This window comes from Harpia harpyja, chromosome 11, assembly GCF_026419915.1.
Source record: "Harpia harpyja isolate bHarHar1 chromosome 11, bHarHar1 primary haplotype, whole genome shotgun sequence".
NCBI classification, from domain to species: domain Eukaryota; kingdom Metazoa; phylum Chordata; class Aves; order Accipitriformes; family Accipitridae; genus Harpia; species Harpia harpyja.
Genome location: NC_068950.1, coordinates 46,041,525 through 46,060,931, shown reverse-complemented (window position 1 = coordinate 46,060,931; position 19,407 = coordinate 46,041,525). Strand labels below are relative to the sequence as shown.

Genomic DNA, 19,407 nt, shown 5'->3' with positions numbered 1-19,407 from the left:
TTTGAAAATAGTTGCTAGGGAAGAGAAGGATGAGGCAGACTCGGCTGTCGTAACGCATTAACTTGGTACCCTGCCTCCTAGTCCCCCCCAGGTGTAGTAGGATAGATACTTCATACCTCGAAGCTGTGCAGATGCCCAGATGGGTAGAAGCTGGTTTCCTTCTATGCTGCACTTTCCATAGGAGTAGGGAGCTGCATGTCTACTTAGTCGGAATTTGAAGGTTTAAGAATGATTAACCTAGTGTAAGTGATGTGGGTAGGTAGTTCTTTAGCTGATTATTCAGGTAAAAGATGCTGATTATTCCTATTCATTCTGGCAGAATGCAGTCTGGGGCAGTGATGGCATGTAAGGAATCTGTGATTCCACTTGACAACACTGTTAGAAAAAGTAAAACATCTCTTAAGGTACTAAATAGCAGGTTAAGAGTAACAGTTAACGACGGATGTGGTTATGGAGATGATGTGCATACAAAAATATATGCTTTCTTTATACAGTGCATGTTTTAAAATATTTAATTCTTTTTAATTTGGCCTTTGGTCAGAGGGTATTATATTAATGAGAGGCTTATGATTTACAGTGACTCCTTTCCTGATTAGTGCTGCCTAATGCTAATGCCTAATGCCTAAGCTAATGCTTGGAGATGAAATTCAGAGCATACAGTCTGTGTACGCATTGCTGCTGTTAACAAGGGTAGTGTTTGTTACAGGGTTTCTCACCAGAAGGTGTCAGAGTAGTTCTATTTTTATTACGTTGCCGGCTTCTCTCTACAAAGGTAACCTAGCAGAATAAAACAGCATAACTTAGACTGCTTTGTGAAGAAATGTAATATAACATTTAATGCTGCTGTCCATTTTTGATGTATCATACAAATGGAAGAGGTTGTTTTGATTTTGGAAAAAGTAGTGTGACTAAAAATGATGAGGTAGCACTGAACACACAGCATGGGAAGGAGTGAGGAAGCTGTAGTGGGCGCTTTCAGGCTGTGGGCAGGAGATGGGTGTGTGAGACCCGGGTTGTGTTGCTGGTACGAGGTTGGGCTCCAGCTGGTGGGTGTAGCTGTGGCAGTGTAAGACCTTGTCAGCGCTGTCATGCTGAAGGTGGGGGGGGATCGGTTTGCCCGTGACTCAGTTACAGTAGTCCAAGCCTTGCATATCAGTGCAAACCCACCTTGGCTGTGATCTGCAAGGGGGAATGGCTGAGATGTTCATGGATATTCAGGCTGCGCTCTCTGTTAGAGACACTAAAGTCCAGTGGAGGGAAAATCATCTTGGCTAGATAACTTCTTCAGCTGCTGCAGCTGAATTTCTTAGAGCTGTTATTTGTCACATTTCTGGCTAATCTCTCAGGTGTATCTGGTCTGTTCAAGCCACCCATCCAGAGAATTTGTCAGTCTAGAGTCCTTGGTTCAGCTCTCCTTTTAGGACATGCTATCCCCTTGGCAGGGTGGAGAAGGGTGGAGGAAGAGGATGAGGATCATAGATAATTGACTTAGGGGCAGAATAATTCTGTCAGGTTGTTTATTTTTGAGTAACTTGTCCTGATTTAATCAGATGGACTTTCTGAAGCAGTGGTTCCCAATGGTAGTTTGCTTGGGTGCTGCTGTGGGTGGTGGGAAGGGTTGCATGGGCTCTCTCTCACTTCTGTGCAGGTAAGGTTTGGGGTTCAAAGTGTGCAGTTTTTTACACATGCCACGGTCTGGAAACTGCTGATACACGTTTCTGAAACAGAAGAGTGGAATAGTTCTGAAAAGCAGCTGCTGTTTGTTAATCTCATTGTGCCCCAAACAAATGCTGCCTACGCTTTCTAGTCATTAAAAGTATCCCCTCTTCATTGTCATCATGTGGTCCCTGTGTGTATTCCTGACTTCGTGTGCTACAGCATGATACAATAAATTAATGAGACTTTAATTACGGGGTTGGGAAGATAAAAAACCAAGAGGATATTGATGTTCTTGGTAGTTGCTTCCTTTACAAAAGACAATTCAATATGAAGCGCGGGTAGATGGTGCCCGAGACGACCTGAGGACAGCGGCAGTCCCTTCATGTTTTGGAGCAGGCGCACCAGTGGGGGAAGGCTGGCCCTACACCCTGAGGACCTACAGCCGGTTGAGTTGTACTGTGGCCCCTGAACGCATTACCTGTGTATTGGTGCTTCAACCTGAACCCACAAGAAGTGGAGGAAGAAGGGAAAAACAGGAGCATGGAAGGGTGATTCCGCCTCCTTTGCTTGAGTACATCTAGAGATCGTTGAAATGCATACTTCGGAGCTCCCCTGTCATTTGTACTGAAAGAACGGACATCAGGGTGGGTATTTGAAACGATCCTGCATCCTCTCGCCTCTTGTGCCGTACCGCTAAGTTCACGGCTCCGTGTCGCATCAAAGCGCCTCCTCCGTCCCCTCCTTTTCCTTCTCTTCCCCTGAAAGCCCGGAGTTCCCGCCGGGCAAAACGTGTCCTGCGGCCTCCCCTGCCCGCTCGGAGCTCGGGCCCTGTCACCCCACGGGCTGCTGCGGCTGCGTGACGGCGGGGCCCGGGCCGCTTCCCCGCGGGCTCCGGCGGCAGGTGCGCGGGGCCGCCGCAGGAGCGCTTCGGGGCCGCCGGGGCAGGCGGCAGCCCGGCCGGTGCGCGGGCAGGGCCGGCCGGCCGGCGCTCAGGGAGCCGCCGGCGGCGCGGGGCCGGACCCCCGTCCCCGGGCGCGGCCCGGCCCGCCTCCCCCCCGCCCCGCCGGCGCCGCCGTCACCGGCGGCGGGAGCCCCGCCCGCCCCCGCGGCCGGCCCGCCGTGTCCTAGCGACGCCCGGGGACGCGGCCGGCAGCGCCGGGGCCGCGGGCAGCGCCGGGGCCGCGGGCAGCGCCAGGCCCCCCGCCGCCGCCATGAGCGGCCCGCAGCCGGGGTGAGTGGGGCGGCGGGCGGGCGGCCGAGGCCGGGGCCGGGGGCGGGCCGGTCCCTTCCCCGCGGCGTTGCCCCGCCGTCCCTCGCTGCCCCGCCGGCTGCTGGGGGGGGGGGAGGCGACGGCAGGGGGCCCTGGGGCCGCCGGGCCAACGGGCTGAGCCCTCGGGTGCTCCCGGGGTCCCGCAGCCGCCCGCGGCCCTGCAGCCCGTCTGCCTGGAATAACGAGAGCTGGGCGGCCGCTCCTTGCTTAACGATCGGTTTTGCCTTTTTAATTCTGTGAGAAGAATGGCCTAGAATGGAGCGAACAACCTGAAAGACCTAAAGGTGTTTCCTTGCACTCCAGCACGGGCAAAACGTTGGCTTTGGGCGTCAGGTGCGTGCGGTGGCGGGCTGGGAGGAACCGGTGGCCCGGGCGGAGGTGAGCGCTTCTTATCCAAGGTCCCCTCCGGCTCTCGCGGCCCTCCGCCGAGGTGGTTGCTTGGTTCTGGGAACGGGGCGATGGAGTCACAGGGAACGGGGCCACTGACTTCGGGCATTTCCCTTTGTCGTTGTCTGGCTCCACATCTGCCGGTCGCGAGTTTCAGACCATCCAGACTTACCCAGGCTGATGTGAGTTACAGATGCTGAGAGACTGAGTATTTCTGTAGACCTCCATCTCCATGACAAAATTGAAGACACCCTGTTTTAGTGGGCGATGCTCTAAGTAAAGAAATAATGATATAACTTGCTCATGGCCATACAACAAACCAGTAGCGGAACAGGAGTATTTTGGCTCTCATTTCCATGTCTAGTTGTGTTCAGAATTGGAACCTGTAGCATGATTTGATTATTTTAAAACCTTTGAAAAAGTGTTCTGCATGAAAATCTCTTTTATGAAGAAATATATAGAACTCCAAACAAAATACTTAAAACCGTATTCTTGGAAGATTGTTTCACTCTAGTTACCACATAAGGCACTTTTGGACTCTGGGTGGCGTTTGTTAATTCAGTTTTTGGGAAATGATTATGCTGTGGCTGATTGCATTCATGTCACAGATATTTCAAGGAATACCTCCAGTCTGCATCTGACACAGAAAACCGTGAAAATTGCAGAGCCCTGACTTACAAAGAGCTTGCTGAAGTGGATGGGGAGAGGCTAACACATGTGGGGTTTGCAGAGCTCTGCTCCTCGCCGGTTTCCCTTCTGGAAACCCTCAAACAGAGCTAGCCTAGTACAACAGCCAAATGAGACGTGGGATCACAATTCACTCTGCAAGAGACTGCGGGAGGTCTCTAGTCCAATCTCCTGCTCATGGGGTCAGCCATGAGGTCAGACAAGGTTACTTCATCCAGACGGATCCTGAAAACCTCCAAGGGTGGTAACAGCACACCCCTCCACTGCCTGGCCCTCCTCGTGAGGAAAAACATTTTCATTAGACCTGCCTCAGCCCCACTTCTTTCAGCTTGTACCTATTGTCCCTTCTCTGGCTCCGTCTTCTCCACAACCCCCAGGCCCTGGCAGGCTGCTGTGGGACCCCGGAGCTGCCCCTCCTCAGGCCGTGCCGGCTCCTTCAGCCTCTCCTCGCAGGGCGCGTGCTCCGGCTCCGCCATCCTGGCGGCCTCTCCTGAACTTGCTCCAGTGCCTCCATGGCTTCCTTGCTCTGGGGCCCAAAACTGGACACAGCAGTGCACGTGGCGTCTAACGGGTGCCGAGGAAAGGGGAGGATTGCTGCCCTCACTCGACTGCCTGCGCCCCTCTTAATTCCCCCCGGGATGCTGCTGGCCGTCCTCACTGCCTGTCCGGCTCACGTTCAGCTTGTGCCTCCCAGGAGCAGCCAGTCCTTCCCAGCAGAGCTGCTCCCCAGCCCGGCTGTCTCCAGCCTGTGCTGTCGCACGGGGTTATTCCTTCCCAGGTGCAGGACTTTCATCCGTCCTTGCTGAACTTCGTAAGGGTCCTGTACCGTGTTCAGGTGCAGTGTTGGGCGAGCCACTGTCTGCCTTCCAGAGCATCATGGCTACCTTTGGGTATGGGCAGAGCAAGCTCATTTCTTTCTCCTTGTTAGATCTACAGATGCCTTTGAGTGTGGTGACCATCCCCTGGGGCAAAGTATTCATAAAATAAAGTAATTCTCACTGAGTATCTGGGCAAAGAATCCTCAGTGGCTTGACTATTAAAAAGTCAGGTTAGACAAAGAGTAAAGAAAGTAGTATGAAGCTTTTGAAACAAAAACCCAGATGAACGTGACCTGTGTGTCTGTGGGGCAAGATGACCAGGGCTGAAGGGGTCCTGCAGATATTTAAGCAGATACAATGTGATTTGGAGAGACTGTGGCCTCTCCCTTCCTTGGTTATCACCTGAGTAAAAGTGTACATGTGCTTAAGGTTTTTGTGGGCTTGGAATAAACTGATTAATTACTGTTAAGACTGCAAAACCTCATCAAAATTTCAAGTCATCTGCTGACTTCAGTGAGCTTTGGTTTGGTAGTTGCATTCCAGCATGGTTTCTCACAAGCACAGCAGTGGTAGTTGAAATTAATAAGCGTAGAAGCCGGAGCTGTTCCTCGAGGTGAAGTCCAAAGGTGGTGCAGCCAAGGGTCGGTCGGTGACCCAGCTGGACGGCAGCAGCTTCCTGTGGAGGAGGAGGAACGTGGTCTAAGGCCTGCAGTTGGAACGGTCAATTTACATGGGTAACAGCCTTCTCTCCTGATAAAGCAAGAGCCTCCTTTTGTGGAGACTGGGGATTGTTTTCCTGGCTTTTCATCTTCTGAATAGATGGCCCTCTTTCTCAGAGAGAGAGGAACCCAAGCGCAGCATAGTCACTGGCCATACTCGCTTGGCTTAAGCTTGGAGGCACCAAACAAAATAAGCATTTATGCTGAATAGTGTAATAAAGGCAGCAGTTATCTTCTGAATGCCTGTACTGGCGAGTAGATGGCAAAAGTCCATTCTCTGTGATGGAATTGTACCATCTTTTGATTCCTAAGCCCATATGTGCCTGTTAGGCTATTCCCAGCTAGGATTCACGAAGTCCTTACCTTCAGGGTTTAATGCCAAATTCCAGTTCTGCAGAAAACCACTTTGCCACCATCTGCTTATCTCTCTGGAGACCCTGACAGTGGTTTTATTTGGAAGTGGGGTGTACTTCATGGTGGCTGAAGAGTTTCCTTAGGGAGGGAATGGCAGACGGGTGCCAGATACCTGGGAAGTCTCCCGAGAGTAGTCTTTGCTCCCAGACGGAATGTGCTGGGCAGGTCCCCCTGCCTTGTGGGATGTTGAACTCGCTGTTTGTGGTTGACAGCCTGCAGTTAGATTTGTTCTGTCTGAAAGCTAGACAAGCCTTTCTTGTTTATGTCCCCAGCAGAAACAGTGCAAGATCCAGTAGCTTGTTAGAGTGAGGAATGGTCTCCATCACGGGCAGGACTGTTTGTTTGACTGGAGGAGCAATAAACTCGAGCTGTAACATACAACACTGGGTCTGTAATTCCCTGTGACTCTACCAATCAATAACTAAAGCCTTGGTGCTCTCTTAGATTATTTCTTTGGTGAGCAGTCACCGATTTAATTGCACTGTAAATTATTAACTGAAGATTTGCTTTGCAAAACTAATGTAGGATGCCCACTGCGACTTTGTCTTGATATCCTTTCAAATGAGTAAGGGTGGTCTTAAAAATCATTGTGATACACAGCACTGGCTCTGAATATAGCACATTGCTAGAGGCTGCTTTATTCTGTGAAGCAAACAATGAACCCAGATCTGTGTTGCAGCAGTTCTGTTACTGCATCTCTCTGAATCATCCTCTTGTCTGTTTCACCCTTGTCATTTGTAAGCAGCGGTCTGAATTTTATCTCCAGACATGATTTTGTGAGTCAGCAAAGACTGAAAGGAAAGAGCACTTGGGCTGCCGAATGGGGGGATCATGCGAAGATGCTGCTGGTGCCCTTTTCCCAACGCTGCACACGTCTGTGCCGTAGTCATCGGTTGGCGCAAGGGAGCACAGGTCTCATCTGAAGCTTAGGCTTGACAATAAGTTGCATGCTTTTGAGCGAAGGGCACAGATTCCGTTCCGAGGATAAGGTCTCACCCTGGCTGCCCTCAGACTGGAAAGTACACCTGCACCCCATCTGCTGGCGCACTGAATGGGTCTGATCCTTTAGTGTCAGTGGGATACTCCAGAGGGATTTGGGGAAGCCCAAGCATGGTACCAATATGGCCCGCTCCCAACTAAACTGGCCTAAAATCTGCTGGTGGAGGGTGAACAGGTCAGCTGAAATAAGCAGGAAAACTGGCAGAAGCTCCAGGTGAGTGCAGGCTTGCAGGGCCAGCCCCCGCTTACTGCACGTGACTTAAATCGGAGTTCGAGTCCATGCTCAGGGTATTCCGTGTGGCTCGCTCTGTGCTGGTTTTCGTGACAACAGAGGCATTCACCTGGGCAGAGAGCTCAGGCTTCCCTTGGCAGTGTGGCTCTGCCAAAGCCCAGTGGATCCAGCTGCAGTCTTTCCAATGGTTTAATGGGTTTTAGTTCAGGCCCAAAACATTTCCTTATTTCTTCCAATACCCTTTTGAACTTTGAACTTAGTTCCGCGTTTTTGTAGGACAAGCCTGTTCATAATTTAAGTAAGAAAATATGTGTACAGAGACTTCTTTGAAACTAAAATTGCTGCATCACTGTGCTCAGGTGGGAGTTGCATTTTAACTAGTTATATGGTCCATGAAATATTAGATGGAAGGAAGTAAATGAAAAGGAATTGGACTGAGTTTCTCCTCTGCCTCCGTATGCAATTGCTAGGTGATACCATAAGTCAATACTTAGCACAATTGATGTAATCTGGTGATTTCAAATGTGAATGCAAACAGTGGATTAAAAAAGTAATGTAGAACAGTTGCTATAGTACCAGTGTTTAATCAACATGCATAACAGGGTAAGCTAAATTGTTTGTTAAAGTTTAATTTATTGTTGGTAGGCTACCTGTGAGATTATTGTGAAACCCCGGATAAAATTGCTGTAAATCCATATCTCTGTGTTTTTTTGGATTTCTTTTTTTTTTAATTGTTCTTTATTTCCTTGAGTATACTTTTGTGTGTATTGCTAGTTACCTCAGCAGTAGACATTTATCTTGAATTATCCCATTGAAAGACTTGTAATAGAGGTACAGTGGCATTTAAATTTAAAGCCAAAGGAAACAAAAGAGATCAATCTCTTGTTGTGTAATTAAAACATATCCTGCCTAGAGAGCCTGAAGGTCGGGCTGAACATATTATGCAACATGTATCTTGAGTGTATAAATTTTACAGATGTGAATGGATTTAGAGTATTAAAAACTTAAGCCTACTGTCACTTACTTTGTTATTTGTCCTGTTTTCCAGAGAGTGAAGTGAGATAAGGTTGTGCTAAGAACTATTTAAAAATATATCTGCTAATTACGGATGCTTCAGTTTTTGTGCTCAACTCTCATATCTTAGGTTCAGTTTTTGGAAGCTCTGACCTTCAGTAGCTGTGATGATTTAGCTCTGTTGGCTTTCCAGAGATGGGTGGCATTCCTTGGGTAGAGCAGGGGAGGGCCCTGCTTGGGTGGTCTGCATGGTCTGGTTCTCCATGTTGCTGGTCTTACGGTTTTTCACCAATAAGTAGAAGAGAGGTGCAATTTGTTCACTTTGGATTGTTCAGTGTATGCATTAAAGAGAATCTTTAGTATATTGACTTGGGAACCGGAAAAGACTTGAGAGGTTCTTGCATTTCATTTTTATTGCTCTGGATACAGAAGAGGACTTGTGCACCCCTACATCAGGGGTCTTTAAAGAAGATTATCAGAAAGTAGTCTAGCCCAACCGTTCTGCCGCTGCAGCAGTGTAGTCCTACGAGTCTTTTAGACTGAATGACACTTCGTAGTGCCATGGAGCCGTCGTAGTACCGGCTGGTTGGTCTCTTTAAAATCTTGGGAGCGCAGTGTGGCAAAAGAGATCCGGGTCTTTAGCTTTGACCTGCGCAGGTCAATACTGAACCGAGTGATGAGTTGTCCAGTGTCTGTGCTTTCCAGCCCAGGAGGGGCTGGGGTCTCGAGAGAGAGGCACTGTCTCTCACCACTCAGCTGTCTTCTGATACCCTGCTCTGGGTGAGGACTCGTTCCTGTGCTTCCAGCACAAAGCATACTCTGCACAGAAAGACCGAGGTGGTGAAAAGGTGGCAGCTTGCCGAGTGCCAGAGCAATAGCGGATCGGGATCCATGCAGACAGACGAGTGTGCTTGCTGGCCTGTCATGCAAACTCTTTGGTTTCCTGCAGAGTACATTTGTTTTTTGTTTAGCTTGAGCAAATCGGTCACATACAGTAGATCTGATGATTTTTGGTAAAATGTCGTAGCTGTATTTAGAGGGGGAAAAAAAGAAGTATTCTCATCAATGCAAGCTGCACTTCAGACAAACTGCTGCCATATGGTGACAGCCAGCAAAAACATACTACAGTAACATATGCTTTCTAGCCTGTAAATACCACAAAAGTAATAAATCTTGTCCTGTATAAGTTTTGTGCAATTGAATTTACAAATATGTTTGTGGGACAAGCATTCTTGGCTGTTTATTTAAATAAATATTGTAGAGTCACTGCTGCGTTCAAATAAATGGTCCCTGAAACAGGCAGCACAGTTCCTAATCTTGCTGTCATGGATTAGTTTTCCCAAGTGGTTTGTGAGTTCTGTTGGTGTAAAGGCCAAATTGAGAACTGTTTTTTGAAACAGGCTTTTTTGTTCATGAACAAATTGGTGGTTGGCCAGGCAACATTTTAGCAGACACGTAGCTGAATCCCAATTGAGAAAATGGTTCAAAATAGGAGGGAAGTCTTAAGCATCTTTTTTGACACCTGAAATGGAAGCCACTTAGTTTTCTGTGTAGGTCTTCCAAGTGATGAATTTGATAGGCAGTCCCTCTGATGGTGGGATCATTAAAGAAGAGGGAAGTGCCATAAAGAAATGGATGGAAATGTGGATACTGAAGGAGGCTTTGGCTGAAAAAACAAATCAGTAGTCTTCATCAGGACAAAGATTTGCACCCAAGTTAATAATGTGTATGATAACTCTCAAGCCAGTGAAAATACTGTGGAAAGTGTCCTGTCTTAGAAATATGTTTTGGTGCTAGCAGTTTCTGCTAACATAAGTCGACTGAAGAAAGCAATTTTTTTATGTTAGATACCAGACAATAATGGCTGAGAGCTGGCAATGAAGACCACAGGAAAATTCCTTCGCGTAGGTGAAGTCTGGTCAGTGATGTGCCTGGAGCTGGAGGTTGGACTAGATGGCCTCTGGATGTGCCTCCCAACCCAAGTTATTCGTACAGGTCTTTGCAAAAGCTGCCAGAAACTCTGTCGCTGCCCTGTCTATCATGAGTTAGGAGGTGGCAGAAGGAACTGACCTGCCAAAGTTCAGAGTTTATTGTCTGAGGAGGCTGTTGCGGGAGCTGGTCTTGGATGAGACCTTCAGGGCTGGGCTCTGTCGGACCCCGTGCCTCGGTGGTGGTACGCTGTTGAATGCTGAGCTGCTGTATCTTACGTAGAAGTCATTTGTTTCTGATATGAATCTTCTGGAGGCAGTAAGATGTTGCTTTTACATAATCTAATGGGCATTTATCTGACAAAACACTGGACATGATTCGTCAAGACAGCATTTTGTGCAGCAAGCTATTGGGTAGGTCTTTGTAACTGAAGCTGTAATAATTTGCCTGTCAAGGGGATTATATGCATCTGTATTGATTTTTATTTCAGCTTTCTTGCAACCTACAATAGCCTTACAGACAAACACCTGGTTGGATATTTCAGCAATACCAGGATAAGACGACATCTTCAGAGATCAGGACTGGTGAGATTGAAAAGTTTCCTTTTCTGAGAAAAAAAGAAAAGAATTCTTTGTTTCTTTTAATACCGCACAAGTCAAAACACTGATGGTTCTGTTGTTTATTTGTTAGAAGTATGTGTTGTCATCGCTAAGAATTTGACCAGCTAGCCAAACACATGAAATTTTATTGTGCCAGATCAAAGCCACATGATCACACTGTGACCAAGGGTGGGTTTGTTTAATCAAAGCATCTCCCACTGCATTATTATCTACCGTTGGTCAGCTAGATATTGCAGGGACGCAGAGCTGTGGTGCTTAAGGCTGTGCTACTGGAGTCAGAATGACAAAAAGACAGGTTAAACTAAATTTGGAGCTTAGCTCTGTGTGCTGAGCGGTTTTGGACGACACTAGCAACAGCTGAGGACATAGTGTAGCTGGCACTGAGCACGTGTCAGGACAGCAGGGTCCAAGGGCCACCTGGGGCTATGAAGATGCTGGCATGTGGGCTGCTCGTGGGTGATGATTGCACACTAGAAGTGATGTGCTAACAGTCAATTTGGAGGCCATACTCCATAGAATATCACGCTTATGCTTCCACTGCACCTTCTGTACTGCAGCAGTCATAATGCTTATCTGCGTGAAACTGGGAACGGTGGCTGACATGGATTGATGGTGTATGTAAATACTGGAGAGCCTCAGCTTAGTCCTGAACTTCTGCTCAGTAATGCAGTTTCAGTAAGTTATTACACATGGCACTGTATTACTGCACAATTACGGTGATGTGAGAACATTTGTCAATCTGCTCGTATTTCACATCCAGGCAGAAGAAGATATTTCATGGAGAGGTTTTGATAAATTTGGAATGTTTTTATGTTTTTGCTCCATATTTCTTTTTGCTCATTGGAGTTTGCCTCTGCAAAATCTTTCAGTTTGGAAACATACAGAATCATATTGATTCTCCTAGGTTTTTAAAACTGTGAAATCTAAGCATCTTTGGCTCTAAAGGAAAACTGAAGGATTTGGTAAAGGTGAATGTGGTGAACATTTTAAAAACTACTTGTGCACTCCTAGGTGTGGCTCTGTTTAGCACAGGAAGGCAAGTATTTAATTTCTCTCCGCTGACTTGGGCAGTGGCCCATGAAGAGTAAGGCTGATCCCTCAGCTGTTAGGAAATGTGATTGCTGCTCTGCTGCTCTTTTCATTTGGCTGATGGGGTCCATGGGGTCAAAGGAACTACAATTCTCTGCTGGGATGGTGAGTTCCAGCACAATGGCAGAAGCAGAGGTGGTACCTAACTGGGAAGAGAAAGAAGTCTTTCTGGGAGATTGCACTCTCTTTAACAACATACTTTATTCTGTCTTCTCCTTTTTAGTTACATTATATTTGTTTACGGCAGATCTCAAGGAGTGGAAGAATAATATCTGAGAAAGAATACCGGCTAAATGCTATGAGGAGGGATCACCAGAGATATGTCCAGGAGTGCCTGGCTCATGCCATATTTCATAAGGTCCTTGACATGGAGGTATGTGTTTACTAGTGATGTGTAAGCCTTTTCAGATACTTCCCTACTGATGGCCAGTGGCTGTTAACTCATACTGGACTGTTTTCCATAGCTGTGCCCTCGTGCTCCCCTGAAAGGCTCTCTCCAGCTGGGAAAAAGGACAATCTTTGTGCTTGATGTCCCCCATATGAAATCTCCATTGGCCTCTGGTTGTTAAACCATACTGTCATTAGAACATACACTGTCCTGGCTCATGAACTGATCTTTGGCAGTCATCAGATTATGGGACGATATTCACAGGGCCAGTTTGCTTATAAAAGAATCTAATCAAAACAAAATAGTTTGAACATGGTTATGTATCTTATCTGAGTACAAAATTTGGGCACATTCATGTTACATATCAAGAATGGAGTTGGTCCCTGCAACTTTACAAATGCTCAGTTGTTCCCTTGCCAATGTTAATATACACAGGTGTAATGCAAGTGGACTGAATCAATAGTAGTTTTATGATAGGGCTCAATGAGGGTAATGACCAGGGAGCAGGCAAGTGATAAGCAGAACAGAAGCAAGTGTTCTTACATTCACTGACATCTCATAATGTCCATTAATGAGATTTCTCTTTCTCTTACATTGATAGCGTCATCATCAGCTGGAAATAAAAAGGAAACTTGAAAATTCTGTGAGGAAGGAGAGGGTGCAGAAAATCAAGGTAAGGCTTGAGTGCTACTGAGTACTGATGGTACATGGCAGTTTTGCCCTGTGTTAAGTAGCAGCCATGAGTCAGGCCAGAGATTCATTGAGCCAAGTGTTCTGTCTCTGATGTTTATGGAAAAAGTACAAGAAACAGGCAAGTAGAGGATGATCCTGCCCCAGGTTACGTGTCCTTCTTCCTCTATCCAGCAGTTGAGGAACTTCCATTCGTGCATCTAATTCCTTTTGAATCTACTTACTATTTTGGCTCTGCAGTGTTCTTGGTTGTGGAATTTAATTATGAGTTGTATGAAATGGTGCTTCTTGCATTTCTGCACAATAATTAATGTGTCTGCTGTCTGATAATTCTGTTTGATGCTCCGTTGTTCTTGTTTTGAAAAAAGTTAATAATTGTTCTCCTTTTCCAAGGAATTTGTGATTTTATATACCTTTTTCATATTCCTTCTCAGTTTTCCAAGTTGAAGACCCTCAGTCTATTGAATCTTTCATACATGAGCCATTCCAGGCTTCTCATTACTGTTGCCATTTTGTTACCTTTTCTACTTCTACTATTTCTGTTTTGAAATGGGGAACCAGAACAGGATGAATAATTCAAGATATGTGTTGCAGTTCTGCTCCTAGTAATTCTAGACACTATCTGCTTTTGACTGCTGCTGAGCACTGAGCTCACATTTTCAGTCGTTGGCCTCTCCACATGATATTTAGCAGAACCAGCATGTAAGTAATGAAAAGAGGTTTCAGAAATCTTCACTTTGGTGTCATGTAGGTAGAGCTTGATTCTGTAGTTATTAGTCATGGAAATCCCACAGAAGTCAGTGGTTCTTCTCCCCCTGAAGTCACTTGGACTCATATGGGAAAAGTTGTTCTTGTTTTGGCTGAAATATACTCAAATTCTTATTTCTTTATTAGGAGCCTGCATACATTGAGAAGAATGCATTGAGAAGCTAGCTGCTTCTTTAAGCAGTTGAAAAACAATGTCAAATCTTTTTAATTTTAAATAACACATGTATGAGCAATTCATCAGGTAAAGAAAGGAGGAGCTTTTACTGAAAAACACTGATCACTATGGTAATTGCAAAGGCATTGTTTACTGACTGAGCTCCTGCTGGTAGAAAGTCACCACAGTGGAAGCAGCGATTAAGGCACCCTGTCAAGGGACTCTGGACTTGGATAATTTTGGAACATAAGCCAAAACAGCTTCCTTCAGTGAGAAGCGTAAGGGAGACGCCTGCAGATATGTGATCTGTATCTTTGCTGTGATGCCACACTGGGACACAGGAACCTGGCTGGAATTAGCAGTGTAATTTAATTCTCACCTGAAACATTCAGTGAATTCGGCTGAGTAGCTAATCTAAAAGGAAAGGAGAAAGACAGATGACTGAGCAAGGGAGGGTGAAAGACAGAGCTGTCTATTTCCAGAAGGGTGGTCAGCCCAACGTGGAGCTTTTGAGAAGAAAAGGTAGGGAGGGGCAGCAGTCAGAGCAAGGAAGTGGCAGATGCACTCAAATTTAAAAAAGAAAGAGACCTTCAACCAAACCAAGAATTGGGAGATGCACAGGAACAGGCAGATGAATTGAATTTGGGGGGGATCAGCAGCTGGAGAAGGCTGCAGGGAAATGAATCAGAGGTGGGAATAAGTCTTTTCCCTCATCCCTCATTCTCTCCGTGATTTTCTTTCCTTTCCTTAACCAGGTGTTGCATTGGGTCTAGGCAAGCTGGTCATCATAGCTGTCCAATGAAAGACAGACGGAAGGCAAGCTCAGACATTGCTGTTAGCATATTTAGTACCTCAGAGACGTAAATTTCTATTCTTTTAGGTGGAACAATCCAGAAGATCAGTGGAAGGTGCTAGCCCTATGCGCCCCCCCCATCCACCACTTGGTCCAAGAAATCGTTATGGGCTCCATCCTTTAGTGGCTGGGGAACCAGCTAGTCACTCACAACTGGTGAGTTTCGCCACATGCTATAATGGGAGCACAAACAGCTGAAAGCGTGCACATGTGTCTATGACATCTGTGCTTAGTCTAGAGCATTGACTGCCCTGATTGTTCCAGATTAGGGCCTCATCCTTCATCACTTGAAGCTGACTTCCCGTTTGCAAGATTGTGTGATTGAAGAGAAATCTTGAGAAGCCAATGTTGCAGGAATGGCACATCAGAACCTAGAAAAAAATAGCTTTGCTTTGTGATAAATCTGCTTTAGTCTTTCCCTTTTACCTGCCTTGTCACCCAAGGTTAGGCTGGTATCAGTACATTAAGTATTGTCAGTGAAAACTGTGGCTGTAGGCAAGTTTACACATTGTAAAATCCTGAAAGCAATGGAGGTCTTTTAGAAAACAGAGTTGAAGGGGTGCAGTAAGACTAAAGCTCATTCCAGAAGGCCGTGCTTTGGAGCTCTGGCTCAGAAGCCTCTTACTCTCTGTTAACAGGCAGAGAAGGAATGTTAATACACTCTTGAAATATAATGATAACTGAAGTCTAAGGTCAAAGGTCAAATATATAGTTCAGGTTTAACTGGTTCTCCATTTCATTAATGATAATTGATGCAGACTGAAGAGAGACTTTCAGTCCTGAATGACCTTCTCCTCTCCATCCCGTACAGAGGGCACCTGGACCTGTAGTCGATTATAATGGTGGACATCCTTCTCATCAACACCGATCCAAGGAGCCTGCCTTTTCTAAGATGGTGAGTTAACTCAGATAAACAGTTTTTTTAGGTTTTAACATTTTAACTTGGTATTCTGATGGGTATACAAGGAAAAGATGAAATAAAAATGTCAGAAAAATGCTGAGTATTGAACAAAAATAGGCATGCTTTTGTCATGCATTCTCTCAGTGTCCATGTGCTGAAGTCACCAAAACATAGCACAATGCTACAGTTCTGTGAGTTCATTATGTTTGCTTCAAGGCTGCACTGTGAAGAGACAGTAGCAAAACCTGTATTTATGGCCAAGAATTATTTTGGATGCTCCAGTTTTTGGATGCTCAATTAGAGATGCCTAAAGGGAGGCAGAGGTACTAGAATCACTCATCAATTCCAAATATCTTGATCAGTGCTATTTTTTGTTGATGCTGCTCTGCACTGGAAACTATACGCTGAGATTTTGTAGCTGTTTTCTTTTTCCTTTTCTAGACTTCCTGGCGACCAAATACAGCTCCAGGAAATATGCAACACCCGCTTCGCCTCCAACCACTTCGCAGCTGTGCTGCAGTGGGGTCTGTACCAAAGGCTTCCAGCTCTAAACAAAAGTGCCACACACTTGAACATGATCAGCAGTTTGCCAGTGGGGTGAGGCCATATTTCATTCTGAAAATAATATAATTTTAGGGACAGCTTTATAATACTGCTTTAGTACTGTAGTTCCCAGAACTGCATACTGCAGGCCACATGCTTTCCAAATTGTCATCAGCTTTTACTTAAACTTTCCTTTTTAACCTCCTCTTAATTTTCAAAACATTGTCTTACCGGTGTAATGCCCAGTTCTTGATCACAGCCAGGAAAAATGTGGTGACTTATAGTATAAAATCTCTCTGCATGCAAAATTTTCTCTCTCTACATAGATTTTCTGTTATGTAGAAAGGGAGGCAGCCACCTGGTTAACACCAATAACTCAGGAATATTTTCACACAGTCTTACAAGTTTTCATCTTCATCTACAGCTGCAAAGTCACGATCCTTTCTCCAAGAATTTGCTGGCACTATCTATGTCTGCTCAAATTATGGGTGATTTAAATGGTTTCTTTAATGCTCATTACTGACAAAACAGCTAAATCGGTCATAGACGATGAAGACATGATGCAGAGCTCAGATCCAGAGCATGCAACTTTTGCAGCATTTATTCTCTAGAGATGTCTTGCTTTTCAGGACCCTGGTTCTCTGTTTGCATTTCATCCTGAAGGAGGAGTAAACCTCCACTACAAATGGGAACAAAGCATTTTGAACCACATTTTGTATAACTGATGCCAAATGATGTTACCGTTGGAAGATTCTGGCTGCTTTGGAATTTGCTTGCCAGCTGAGAGAACGCAGCAGTGCTGTGGGGTTGTGCAATATTCTGTCTGCTTGTGATCAGAACCCTGCGTGGTTACAAGTAGTACATGGTTTACAATGTTGTATAATCTATGAGGGTGACATTTCCAAGCAATCTGCCTGTTGCTTTGCAAATTAAAAGAAAGGGTTTTAGCACAGAAATGTTTTCATGAACAAAATTGCAAGCAACAAGTTAAGGAATTGTTCTAGAAGTATGTGTGTTGCTAAATGTAAAGAACAGTCAAACCATGGTTAGTTCAGTATGCTTGGTAACTATTTTTGCATAACCTATTTAACCTGGTTAAAATGTTTTTGCAGGGGGAGAAGAGTGGGTTAAGACTTATGAATTCAATGGAATATGTGACTGGTACATCCCCATATCAGCTCCCCGTCATTAACAATTATGTGATACCAGTGCCACCTCCCCCCCTTCTAAAAGGAGACAAGAGCATAACTGCGGGGAGAAATGGGGTGCACAGAGGCAGGCGGTATCATCCCACCACTGCACCAAATGACGTAGAGCAACTTTTAACAAAGGTAAGTTATCTCTGTCTACTTCTCTGTTTATGTATAGGCATGTTACCTTCCTCATTGGTGTATTTGCCTAATGCCGAAAGATGTGTATACCTAGTTTGCATAAAGATTCACTGATTTTTTGAAAGAAAGAAAATTTACAACTATTAAAATATATAACTGCCACCCATCTCTCTATATACTATACTAAAACATTTGGTGTTTTTCATCAGTTGGGGGGAAAAAAGGTGCTTGAACAAAAAAACCATAGCACTCTTACTTAAAGCCTTCCATCTTAGCCAATCTGATCCTGTCTCTGACCATATCTAGTACCAGAACTTCAGAGGGATATGTGAAATGCCTTTAGTGTATGGAAACTTGATCTGTTACACTGTATCTCCAGCCAGTTTTGACTCCTGTAAAGGAAATTGTAGGAACCCAGGATTGGGAGGGACAATATGGGTCATTAGACCTCATCCCTGCAATTTTGGGCAGTTCAATGCAATGGATTTTCAGTCCAAAATATTTTCCTGCCCTTCTGCACATTACAAAACACTTTCCAATTGAAGCAGCTCAAGGCCTGTCTTAAAAGATTGGAAGCCTCAAGTGTATGCCGCACGTACATGATCTTTGTGTTCACCTTTTGTAAGAGTTGGAAGCTGAATGCGCTTCGTGTGTATTTCCTGCTGCAGAATTCTGGAGGATTCCCTAAGCCCTCGTTACGCAGCAATGCGTTTGTTACCATGGTCTTTCTAGGAAAAAGTGTGCGTTTATCTCACGATGATGCTGATTACAGAGACGAAATCAAAGTCTATCAGCAGCATTGTGGAGGAGAAAACCTTTGTGTCTACAAAGGCAAGCTACTGGAAGGAGGTAAGGATAAAGAGTCAAAGAGTTCATATTGATTCTGGCAACATCTTTTTTTATTGGCTAAAATGTCAATGTGATATCAAAATGATTTCAGCTGAACTCAGTCAAGAGTGCATTCAGGGATTTTTATACCATCTGCCTCCCCACTAAATCTGGATCTACTGTTTCATGATTGAAAGCGAGGTTACAATTTTGCAGATTATGGTAGAATGAATTTAGAGAACTGATTTAACAAAATGGTGTAGCTTAGATTAAGTTTGTTTAGAGATGTATGGTTAATAAAGTAGTTGTAGCAGTAAACTGTCCTTAAATAGGGGTTATCTGTTTCTGACTTGGTATAATACATCAGTGCATGTTGCTTATTATTCCAGAAGGAAAAGTATGTAGTGGGGGCCCAATTTGCATCTCTTTTACATGAGTGCGATTCCATCACACCAGGAAAAGGTGAATTGTGTTCTGGGAAACTGGGAAGAGGAAATGGCTGGGAGATTTTCACTTACGAGGAAGAGTGATTCCACAGATTATACCCCTCATTCCAGCTCACAGAAACCCCTGGTTTGCATTTGCATTTTCACTGGATATGGGAAGATGGTGCAGAGATCCCTGCACTTCAGCCTGTCCCCTGAGGTTACGGGTGCACCGCAGTGTGCCTGCACATCTGGTTAGCTGTGTCCCAGCTGCGCGGAAGGTGTCCTTTGTGTGTGCTCCTGTTGTCCGGAGCCCCATTCACACCTACCAGGGAACCCACCGGAGTGCAGCGTGGCTTCCTCCCTGCCGGTGTGTGCTCAGTTTACTTTGGAAGGATGCTATGACTTGTGGGTGAAGGGAGCGCAACCCAGTCCCACCCGGCACGGAGCTGGGTCACAGCCTCAGTGCCCTTAAGGCCTGGATACCGAACTATGCCCTTGCAGAGTAGTCTGAAATGGCTCCAGAAACAGCATCTTTCCGCTGCTCAGTGTTCTGTGAGTACGACCGTATTAGTGCAGGCCCAGCACCACTAATAGTGCAGCTGTACTGATCGGAGCCTGGTCGCACTCTGCGAGGTGCTGCGCTGAGGAACGTGCCCATTACACTGCAGGAGCTCTGACATACTGCC

At 45.6% G+C, this 19,407-nt stretch overlaps 1 protein-coding gene across 1 annotated transcript in view; it reads left to right on the top strand.

The window, feature by feature from the left end:
• The first annotated feature begins 2,825 nt into the window (after positions 1-2,825).
• Positions 2,826-19,407, top strand: part of ERICH3 (glutamate rich 3) — a 41,650-nt gene continuing 25,068 nt past the window's right edge. The window contains 9 exon segments of the mRNA XM_052800623.1: positions 2,826-2,890; positions 10,619-10,712; positions 12,085-12,210; positions 12,827-12,898; positions 14,718-14,846; positions 15,502-15,585; positions 16,033-16,188; positions 17,247-17,465; positions 18,134-18,314. Of these exon segments, the coding sequence (XP_052656583.1) occupies positions 2,871-2,890; positions 10,619-10,712; positions 12,085-12,210; positions 12,827-12,898; positions 14,718-14,846; positions 15,502-15,585; positions 16,033-16,188; positions 17,247-17,465; positions 18,134-18,314 (1,081 nt within the window). The 5' untranslated portion in view covers positions 2,826-2,870.